We start from the raw sequence: 11,802 nt of genomic DNA on the forward strand, positions 1-11,802 counted from the left end.
GCAAGCCTTAATGCGAATGCAAATTGGGCTGCAGTCAGAGGCCTTGCCGTTGAGCAAATTATCGTCAGCTTCACGTTGCTACCTTAGCCGTAGATGCGTCGCCACTTCGCGGTCGCTTCAAAAGCGCATCACAGGAGCAAGGACCTTTCCGTAGCAAGGAACTAAGGGGGTCTGCACCTTTCTGCTTACCTACTAACACATGCCTCTGCTGACATCAATCACCCATCCTCTCTGGCCAGACCCATAAATTCTGAAGGCAATTCTGATCTGCTAAGTAAACCCCTTCGCTATTCTGGATGGGAGCTCCAATAGCCGAAATATGCTGAGGTATACTGAGGTGAGGTTGGCACATCCCGACACCGTCTAATGAATGATGTATGTGTCCTGAGATGTGGTAAATTCACCCATCAGACCTGATGATGATGACATTTTGCCCTTACCTGTATGATGTGATGATGTAATGATGATGTTGGCATTTCTCGGTACAACATAGGCAACTCCAAGTACTACTTGAGGATGTAGGACCTGGCACTCGTTACACATTGTGCATGGCCAGTTGACGCATCATGGGGCGTCGCTTGATTTGATTGATTGGAAAGCTTAACCGCACTGACTGCTGATTGGTCGGAAGCCAAATTGCCTGTTAGGAGTGCAAGCGCCTTTCAGGGAGGATATATCTCTTCGGGAGGCTATATAGGCCTGCGCCTCCTATGACTCTGCTTGGTGACCCCCGCGTTGTTGCCAATATGCTCACGTGCATCAAAGCACGCTCCCTCCTTACGTTCCCTGAAGTATGAGGATCTTTTTTGTTATGTCCAAGTTTCCAATGTCCATGTCGATGCGGTAGTAGTATAAAGAGATACATCATCATGCGCATCTGTGTTCTTGTTTTGCATGCCTCCGTCCGCAGAAGTCTGTCGAATTCCTTCGAAGGATGAAGAGCAGAGCTTTTTCACAGAGGACACAATGGATAAGTGCTTGGAGCTGACGCTTTTCTTTCCTTCTGCCCTCTGCTTTTGCGGAGAGCGCAGAGTCTGCATGATGAGATGTATCTTTTCACAACACTACCGCATCCACATGGATATTGGCAACTCCAAGCACTACTTGGGCAACTTGGGCATGGTGTTACTTATTGCTTCCTGGCATACCTGTTGCTGGTATGATGCCATTTCGACTGTGCTGGTTAGTGCTTGGCACGCAATTGATGCACATCGTTGCCAGTTTGCGTACATTGCAGCATTGCCCTTTCTCAACCTGCAGTGCAGATTGCTGTGCTGTGGCTGCATGCCAAAACCTTCGGACACTTCAGGAATTAGGCATGGACCATGATATAATCAGATATCTTACGTACTTTAAATAAACAAGTGTCTATCGTCCGCCTGCCTGTGTTCTGTAGCAGAAAGTGTTTTGCATTGCTTGCCACAGAGCTGTCATACTTCTTGTAATATGTCACTTGCAATCGTCAGCATCTGTTTGCAAGCATCCTGTCGATCAGAGCATGTCGCTATTTGTGGGTTTGATTTGGTTTGGTCAGCAACCAGGACAACAAAATACTGTTGGAAGATGGCAGATTGTTCTCAGAACATAATGTGCGGGCTGCGCGTCTAGCGTGGAACCGCAATACAGCAGCCTTGCAGCTGTGGGGGCGCAGGGGGCTGCTGGTCTTCGTCGCGGGGGTATTTTGACTGTCTGGCCTGACGGCCGCGTCCGCGTCATGGACTGCGTTGTTACGCACCCGGTGGCCCCGTCGTTTGTTCGCGATGCCGCGGAGGTTGCCAGATCCGCGGCAGCAAAGGCGGAGCTGCGGAAGCAACGAGCCTTTGAGGAGTTTGGGGAGGGCTCCGCTTACGACTTCATCCCACTCGCCGTGGAGTCGTTTGGCCGCATGGGCTCCGCCGCCTCGCGTTTCCTTTCGGGGCTTGGCGACTTGGCGGCAGGGAGGGGGAACCGGGTGTCCAAGGCCGCCTTCGTACGTGGCGTCCGCCGGGAGCTCAGCTGTGCGTTTTGCAAGGGCAACGCGCGCATGTACTACAAGTCCCTCTCTCGTGTCGCCGTGAACGTCGGCTCGGACTTCCATGCGGGGTGTGATGCACCGCAGGAAGATCCCGGCGTGGCTTAGGTTGCTAGTTTTCTTGCGTGTTTTGTCTTTGTTTGTGTCATTGTTTTCAGTGTTAGTTTCTGTGTTTTTTCCTGATTTGCCAGCCCTGTCGCTTGAAATAACTACATAATGTGGGCCTACTTCCTAGGGGATTCAAAGTTGAAGTCATGGATATTGGCATCTATTGGAAGATTCGGAGATTTACTGGATCTCCATGTGGATCCCGTGAATATATTACTGGCGACAGGGCCGGCAAATCTAGGAAAGGCTACCGAAAGACGAACAAAAGAAAAGAAAAAGGAAGACAAATTCCCGTGAATATTGTTAAAATCACACCACCGTCATCAGGCATTCTGAGATGCACCCATCACAGCAAGGAGGACTCCCCAGGTTGCAGCCTGAAGACCCCATATACACGGCCCAGCTTGGTCGTCATGCGCCATGGCCCTTTGTTGCTTCACAGACGGATACGGAAAAACTGCACCTCATTCTCGCATGTTTCCAACCACTGAAGACCAGTAAGTCGCACTATCAAAGCACTCCTGCTCGCAACTCTGGCCATACTGTCGCGTTCAATTTACAGTTTACTGTATCATGTTTGCCAGCGCTCTCGATTTTACAACAGAAAGTCGTAATAGACGCTTTTGAACTGAAAAAGCACTCTGTTGAACCTGAACCAGCGGTCTATCAACGCGTATTGGTCTGCTTGCACATGCATTGCCAGCACACGCTGTAGAGCTTGTTCGTGGTGATGAGGGTGGGTGCAACCTTGATGGCACCTATCCTCATCACTTGCCGCCACCAATCAGATAGTCCTGTCGGGCAGTAGTCACCTTGCGCAACCTTGATCCATGTTCAATGAGTGATGTTGTCACAGCGATCTTACAATGCCACCCCTCAACTGCTTTTCACAAACGCATAGCAATGACTCTTACATCATGGACTCCACGTGCCCGTGGGACAGGCGTGCTTGCCATTCCAATGGATGCATGTAAGGGATCGATTGTACAAAGCAGTTTGTGTCTTCTTGGCAAACGCAACTCGTGATGCACAACGCCACAGGTGGCCATGGTCCATGAAACGCTCGAGATGGCACACCATGTTGCCAGATTGTAAGTAACTGCAGCAAAGAGCAAGCAAGACGCGCAGCATCGCGCATGCAAGCGGACGCGATCAGTTTGCATACCAAAAGCAAGGTGGCAGAGGTTACACCCACTGCAATTGCAAAAGGAAAAAGTGGCTTGGACTTCACGAACAGCACAGGCAACGCCACAAAACGGCTGCTTGCAAGTTGCTCAAGTCTGCCCGCACCAGACACAATGCTGCACCTTACGTATGCATGGTGCAAATCACATGCTTGTTGAGCCCAACTCCTTGCCTCTAGCGTGATTGCATCGCGTGCGAGCTTTTGCGGTGAAGTCGCAATGAAGGCCCATAAGCAGGAAAGAACAAATAATATACACACCGACCGCGCGACAAGCAGGTGCAGTGGCAGGCATTTGAAGGCCTGTCAACACACGTCGCCGGATGGCCGTCCGTTGGTTTAGGACGGTAGTTGAAGAAAGCTGTGCAAGCAGAAGTAAGCAGGCCTCACAAGGACACAGCTCTGGTTTGACAGGACAGGGTGCGATCCCGTGTTTTGTCCCGAACATCCGTGAAATGTCAGGTGTCTTGACCAACAAATGATGCAGTCTGGGATGCACTGGATGCCGCACGGAGCGCTGGCGTTCACGAGATTCCCAACAAAAGGCTCCGGCGGCGTCGCCGCTTCATGAACAAGGGACTCCGTCGAGCGTCTTCGTCGTTTGTAAGCTGGGCTGCTTCTATCCTCTCACCCTCACCTCCCCCGCTCGCAGCAGAGAGCTGCTCAGAGGCCTGCTTACACGTTTCATGAGGCACACGGAGGCTCATCGCCGCCCAGCTCAGGTCGCCGACGCTTTCGCGCGACTCGTGTAACACCATCTCGTTGAGATTGTGCACCAGGGCACTTAGCTCGTGAGGCAGCACGTAAGAACGCGACCTCAGCCATTTGCAAGATGCCCATGGCATTGACAGCAGTGCCTTGCAAACACGGTCCATGCGTTCCGGGTCCTCTTTAGTGCTCTTGTCGCCGTCATGCTGCGTCACTCGGCAGGCATCCGTGCGGCACGTATCGATCGTCGGCGATGGATCGGCGGAAGCGTTGCGGAGAGATTGTGTGGAGGGCTGGGCAGAGCGCGCGCAGCAGGCGTGTCGCAGGGGCGCCAGCGCAGAGCCTCCCATCATGTCGTCCAAAATCATGGATGCGTCCAAGAACACCTGCAGGTGTGTGTTGATGTTGTTGAGCGCGTCGTTGAGGGCGCCGGGCACCTCGAAGAGGAGTGCCTCTAGACGCTGTTGAGCGCCGTGTGCGATCTCGCCGTGAACGACATCAGCGAGTTTCGCATTCTGTGTGTGCACATCAGCACGATGTGCGCGCTGCGCTGTCGTGTTGACGTTGTCGATACGCGCCAGGGCATGCATAGCACGCAAGTTCAGCTCGCGAGCCTTGCAGATGCCGTGCTTACAAATGTGAGTCACCGTTGCGGAGGGCGGGGGGGGCGGTGTAGGGGGGGGGGGGCCTGAGGAACTCTTTGTTGATCGCAATCCCGTCAGAGCTGATGAGACATATGCGGTTGATGCTTTGGCGTAGCGCAGCGGGGCCTTGGGGTCGAGCTGAAAAAGCTTGTCGCGGCGCTGCTTGGCCCACGCCCGGACGCTGCTTGGAATGGCTCGGATGCCCTCTCCCAGCAGGCTGGTGCTGACGCGAGCAGTGGAGACAGCATTCTGCAAAAACATGGCGACCCAAACTGAGCGCCAGTACGTTGTGCGATGGAGGGCTTCAATCCCAAGAAACATGCATTCTCAGCAGATAGCACCTATGAATGGCGCGACCAGGCACAACCTCTGGCGAACGGCAGACTCGTGAACAGAGTTCACCCTCCGTTCAACCTCCTAAACAAGACGACGTGTGTTACAGATTGTCCAACGCAACCCTGGAATCCACTCCCATCATCTCCCCACTTCACAAGAGCTACTTAGAAGCAACGCAACGCGCATGCTCAGCAGAATGCATGGGCATCAGGCGGCTCGAATCCACGAGCATTTGCTCACGAGAGAGTGTGGCAGGACATGGCCTGTTGCCATGTGGCGATAAAAAAAGACACACCTCGCGTAAAGCTTGCAGCCCATCGGATGTGAACACACGTGAAGCGGCTTGAGCCCGCTTTCCAGCGCCTTCCATGACGGAGCGCGACCAGGCGCGAATAGACAGCCCGACGCCGCGTGCAACGGTGCCGCAGCTATGCATGGCCAAAGCGGCTGGAGCGAGGGCCGCCTGACCTGCGACACCGAGGCGCTCCACAGCGTTGGAAGTGACGGTCTGAGCATGTGCGATAGCGTGCAGGACGGGCTGCTGCAGGCGCTCTGGAAAGAGGTGCAGACCGGGCACAGCGCGCACAGCGCGCTCGGACAGGAGCCATGTCGCCACATCGACATAGCGCTCGCGTACACGGACGGAGGCGTCCCGCAGGTCGCCCCAAGCTCCGTCTACCTGCAGACCTCGGCCTGGGTGTTGGAATTTGGTAGGTGTGTCAGATTGATCAGTTAGGCTGGTCAAGCCTAACGCTCCGCTTTTTTTCTGGAGATGATCTGCATAGAGTTTTGCATTGCGATGAGATATATATACATATACATATACATATACATATACATATACATATACATATACATATACATATACATATACATATACATATACATATACATATACATATACATATACATATACATATACATATACATATACATATACATATACATATACATATACATATACATGGACTTCCGCAATGCGTTCAACAGCCTCTCGCGCGACGCCATGCTTGCCGCTGTCGCAAAGCGCCAGCCAGCCCTACTGCCGTTCGCCGCGTGGGCGTATCGCCAGCCCAGCCGCCTCATCATGACTGGAGCGCCGGAGCACGCAGCACCGATCACGTCTGAGTGCGGCGTACGCCAAGGCGATCCATGTGGCGGCCTGTTCTTCTCGCTCACCACACAGGATCAGCTCGAGACGATCGGCCTCACGCACCCAGACGCTGCCCCCCTAGCGTACATGGACGACACGTTCCTCCAAGGCAGCGCGGCAGCCGTCACCGCTGCTTTCCCAGCCCTTTGTCGTCTCAGTGCTGCGGTAGGCTTGGACGTGCGGCACGACAAGTGCGGAGTCTACTCGCCCAACGTTCAAGCTGCTCGGGACACAGCGGCGGCTCTCGGCATCCCGCATTGCGTTGACGGCCTCACGGCGGCGGGGACACCGGTAGGCACGGACGCTTTCATCACAGCGCACGCGGCGTCCTCGGCCGAGTCCATCTGCAAAAGCATCGACGATCTGCTGGACAGCCCGCTGCCGACGCAAGACAAGTTCCTCATCTTGCGCTCGTCGGCTCAGATGCGCCTCGCACACCTCCCACGCACTGCTCCATGGCACCTCATCAGCGAGGCTGTGAAGCAAGTCGAAGACAAGGCTGTCAAAGCCACGTTCAGCATCTTGCAACGCCCAGAGCAAGATGACGTGCGCTCTGGCCAGCTGACGTTGCCGCTCCGCTTCGGGGGCATGGGCATCCGCACCACCAGCATGTTGGAGGCGCAAGCTGCCTACTTGTCAGCTGCCGCCATGACAGAGACGGCCATGCGTGAGGGTCGACAACAATATCGACCCTTCGCCAGCCCCAACGCCGCGTTCCTTGAACTCGACTGGCAAGCCCTCCACGAGGCAGGCGCGGAGAAGGTGTTGTGGCCGCCCGAGTCGCTGGCAATAGGCATGCAGTGCATCGATGAGGTGTTGCCAGGAGCTCAGCGCGCCTTCTCGCACTTCGTGGCCCAGCGCAGATTTGACGACCTGCTCGCGTCGTTCGACACCAACACCGAAGCTGGCGCGCGTGACTTGGCGCGCATGCACAGCTGCGCCTGCCGCCCAGCCTCGATTTGGCTAGACACGCTTCCGACGTCACCGTTCTTGCAGCTATCGAACGGAGACTTCGTGGCCGCGATGCGCCACCGACTCGGTATGACGCACCTGCCCGCCAACGCACCCGGTGTACGGTGTTCCTGCGGACGTTTCATGCAGCCGAACGACACCGACCACGCCATGACATGCAAGTCCCTTTGCGGAGAGATGACGATGCGCCACAACATGATCGCAAGATCTTGGCGCCGCATCATAAGCCGCTCGGGAACCGCATCGTCATTGGAACCAGCGATCCGCGCGCTGCCTGGCGCAAGAGGAGCTGCCGTGTCAGCGAGGCACACAGACTCGCGCGGTGACATTCTGCTCATCCTACCGGACGGGCTCACTGTCGTCGACATCTCGGTGGTGCACCCGTGTGCGTCAACCTACGTGCGCGCGGCGCGTGTGGCAGGCGGAGCAGCATTGGTGCGGGACGACGCGAAGCGGGCAAAGTATGAGACGGCAGACCCTATTGGCTACGCATTCGTCCCGCTTTCCCACGAGTCTTTCGGACGAATGGGCACGCCGGCGATGGAGCTGTTGAACTCCCTGGCGGTGTTGGCGAACGCTGGTGGCCGTGTGGTGAAGGCTGGCTTCGTCAGCAACGCGCTGAAAGAGCTGAGCATCAGCTTGTGCCGCGGCAACGCGCTCATGTACCGTCGCGGCCTCGGCGCTTTGGCGCGTGCGACGGGCACTTGTTTCACTGCAGGCTTGACTGTTCCAACTGCTGACGTTCAATGAGCGCAGCTCTCGTTTGAGTGTGTTGTGTTTGTTGTCTGCGGCTTGTGCTGTCGTTATTCTGTCTCTCGATGTAATCATATACATATACATATACATATACATATACATATACATATACATATACATATACATATACATATACATATACATATACATATACATATACATATACATATACATATACATATACATATACATATACATATACATATACAAATACATATATATACATATATATACATATACATATATATATATACACATATATGTATATATATATATATATTTTTTTTATTTTTTTTGTTATTGTTTTTTGTATATACAACAGTTGATCTGAGGTCAGAAAGCTCAGGTTGAATGTAACGACAATCTAGCGCGCGTGTGTCGCCACCTCAAACTATGAATGTTTTCCAAAACTGAATACGTTACCAGGAGCCTTGCACCACGTCCACGACAAGGTAACGGACACAGAAAATAGATAGTTTGCAGCAGAGGGAGTCTTGGCGTTGCCCTTCTGCGAGCCTTGCATAATCATTCGGTTCTCCTGCAGCGGTATCTGCTCGCTTTGCGACAGCCGCGCCCCAAAGACTGCAGTAATTCATGTTGCCTCTATACTTACAGTGTGCTTGATTGTTGAGAACTAGCTATTGAGAGATAGGCTCTGGTATTGTCCACATCCTGAGTGATGCTAGTACCATGCACATATATGGGTGTGGACATGTCCAAAGGCTCTGCCTTTGTTGTAACGACAAACCTTGTACTAGCCGCGGTACACGCGTGCAGTCGCTACTAAACGGTAATTCTAACATTGATACCTTCACACACAGGCATGTGGACCAGAGATTAGGCCGTAAAGATGCTGAAATATATGGCCGCCCACAGAGTGTACTCCAATAGTGAATGCAAATTCATGTTTCTCCTCTGCCGCAGCATCGACTCGAATCTTTTCGCCCTCACGTGCAACTCGGGATGTGTTGGAATTGGTATGTGTGATTGATCAGTTAGGCTGGTCAAGCAATCTGAGTTGATTTGTTTGAAAATTGTGCTTTGCGATGGTATATCTTGAGATCGGTACATCTCAAGATATACGGCTGTGTCGTTCCTAGCTGATGGAATGCAGATGGGCGGCCAGTGGAACAGGAGGTTAAAGCTGCACCTGCTGCAACGACTTGGCCAAGGACTTGATGGAGGAGGCCAAGGCAGGGCCATGAGAGGACAGGAGCTGATCAGCGGGAAGAAGAAGGGGACAGAAAAGGCCAGAATTGTTGCGGAGGTGGGTCTCGTTCCAGGTGCGATGATCCGTCAGTGCAGCCGTCTTCCGATTGGCAGCTGCAATCTCTGCAATGCTGCTCAAGGCTTCTGCAGTGGCGTGCTGTGCTGAACCAAGGCGCTCGAGGGCCAGCTGCAAACTGCTCCCATGCTCCGCTGCACAGCACGCTTCAGCTCGCTTCGATGCACAAGAGGGAACTCCACTGATGGTTGTTCATACGGTAGCTACCCATGGTGAGTCACGTTCCAGGACTATTGATGGGGAGCAAGGAAATGCCGAGGACCTGGCGTGGTTTGTGATAGTTCGATGATTGAACACTATCGATGATTAGTATTGTTGCGAAAGACGCCAGGCATTTACTCATGCGGGAGCGAGTAAGTGCCCGCTCCCGCTCGAACCACAACCATTCTGAACTGATGAACACCCAAGACATGGAGGATGGCCGGATCTGATCAAAGCACCCTGAAGACCTTGCCTTGCAGAAGCAGCGTCATATTAACTGCAGTATACGCAGGTAGGTCAGGATATGGGAAGTCAGGCTGGTCCAGGTACGCTTGCCTCAGATGAAAGTAATGGTAGCACTGATTCCCAAGTAGTTCTTGGAGTGCCATTGTCCATGTGGATGCGGTAGTGTTGTAAAGAGATACATGATCATCACTCGCAGAGCAGCAAGCTGGGCAAACGCACATGTGAGGCGCCACAGGTGATGGTTCAGTTCAGCAATGGCATCGGAGAGCATAGGGTTGACACGGTAGTCCAGAGCGCCCTGCAAGCGGTCTGCCGCAGTATGCGTGACACCCACGAAGTGCTGCGCGGAAGCCAGGGCAGCAGTGGGAGGCTCGTGCAGCATGATCATGGAGCGTGCCCGTGTCGACTCCCAGACCACTCGTAACATGTGTGACTCATAGGTTGATCGAGCTCGCTTGCCGATCTCAAACGAGTCTTCGGTGGGAATTGACCCCAAGAGCATCCAGGTGCTCATGACAAGCCCGAGCAAGCCGATGAAGAAGCAAAACCGGGCAACGCGAGGGCGTTTCAGTTCCTCCGGGGTGTTTGTTGGTGCCTGTGCTGAGCCATTGCGTGTGCTGAGTTGCTGCTTGTGCTGCGCCGGAGGCGTGGCTTGTGCGATAGTGGCAGGGGTGGAGGGGCTTTGAGGCGCTTGAGCGCTGCTTTGCATCCCCAATGGCTCCTCCCAGACGTGTATACTCCTGCGAATCGGCGTGTGGAGCGTCCTTGGGCTCTTTGGTTGTACAATTTGAGCCTGGCTGTCGTCTGCACATGTGTGTGTCTGGTATCAAACCTCTAAAGCCACAAAGGACAAGGCAGTCTGACTGCTCGTCGGCATTATAAGACACCCAACGTCTGATCGCACGCTCGCGGCAACCCTACGTGGCTAGCAGAGTGGGCAAGTCGCTCTTGGTTCATGAGGCTCGTTCTCACATGCGCAGCACGTGTGCAGGTGACTGTGAGCCATTTCCTGACCCTCTTCTGGATGCGGTAGTGTTGTAAAAAGATACATCACTACATCATTACATAGTGTTGTAAAAAGATACACACCATCATCTTCTGCCCTAGTTGTTGGAGTTGCCAATGTTCGTGTGAATGCGGTATTGTTGTGAAAAGATACATCGTCAGCATCATCTTCTCCGTGCGCACGGACGAGGAGCCCTTCTGGAGCTCACCCATCGGGCCTGCTGCTGTTCACACTATGCCCTCGGGTTACTTACTGCTTTCCTCTCAGTCGTGACACTGATTCTACGAGTGGGTCGCGAAGACCTCCCGACCAAGACAAGTGTGCTCCGGTCAGCTGTGGCTGGCCTCCATTCATGCAGGGTAGAAGCCTAAGGAGGAGGCGATATCCGTTTACCAGGTTGGCCCAGGCACGTTGCCTCGGGTGATAAAGCATTGCCAATTCCAAACATTCCCAAGAGCTACTTGGGAATCGGAAATAATCAAGTAGCTCTTGAAGCTTCTATTGCCTGTGTGATGACGATGTGTCGTTTTCAACACCACCGCATCCACATGGACATTGGCAACTCCAAGAATACTTGGGAACCGTGTGCATGTGTTAGCAGACATACATCAAGATCAAGATTGTGCCTTTGCAGTGCATGGTCCAAACCGTGAGAATCCACCAGCCGGTCACTGCACCACAACGAACGATGGCAAGCACTGGTTACATGCAAGCTTGACGTGCATGGGTCAATTATGTGTCTCGATGCGTTGGACCGTGCACATGAAGTCCTTCGCTGATTCATGTTACCCTCAACCAAAAAATTTCTTGGCAAGCTTTGGATCATGCTGTACAGAGCAAAAGTGTCGTCAAATAAGAGCGCAGCTTTTCCACTGCCCTATCACATTTCGTGAAGGTGAGAATTTTCCATGTTCCACTCACTTTGTTTGCAGAATCTGGAAATCTGGTGCACCTGTACCAAATAAGATTGTTAAATGCATTGATACACAGCGATAAGGAGGCAAACCTGAGGAGTCGCAGCTGGACGCCGAGTCACTTCCCGAGCCACTGTGGTGTTGGGACGCAACCTGCGTAGCTATAGCCGTGGCAGGCGTAAGGGCGTTATCGTTGGGGGTCACGGCAGGGCTATCGGTTTTAGGACCATCGGACTTCACAACTGCCGGGAATTCGTGCGGGCCATGTGCTCGCGCTGT

The 11,802-nt window shown here is 53.4% G+C and overlaps 1 protein-coding gene across 1 annotated transcript; it reads left to right on the forward strand.

Moving 5' to 3' along the window:
* Positions 1-5,954: 5,954 nt before the first annotated feature.
* LOC149810617 (uncharacterized) lies at positions 5,955-7,865 on the forward strand. The gene has a single exon (XM_089994158.1). It carries the CDS (start codon positions 5,955-5,957, stop codon positions 7,863-7,865), a length of 1,911 nt encoding a protein of 636 aa, XP_089850284.1.
* Positions 7,866-11,802: the final 3,937 nt, after the last annotated feature.

Source organism: Nuphar pumila, unplaced genomic scaffold (assembly GCF_984573655.1).
Source record: "Nuphar pumila unplaced genomic scaffold, dmNupPumi1.hap1.1 HAP1_SCAFFOLD_235, whole genome shotgun sequence".
In the NCBI taxonomy this organism is placed as follows: domain Eukaryota; kingdom Viridiplantae; phylum Streptophyta; class Magnoliopsida; order Nymphaeales; family Nymphaeaceae; genus Nuphar; species Nuphar pumila.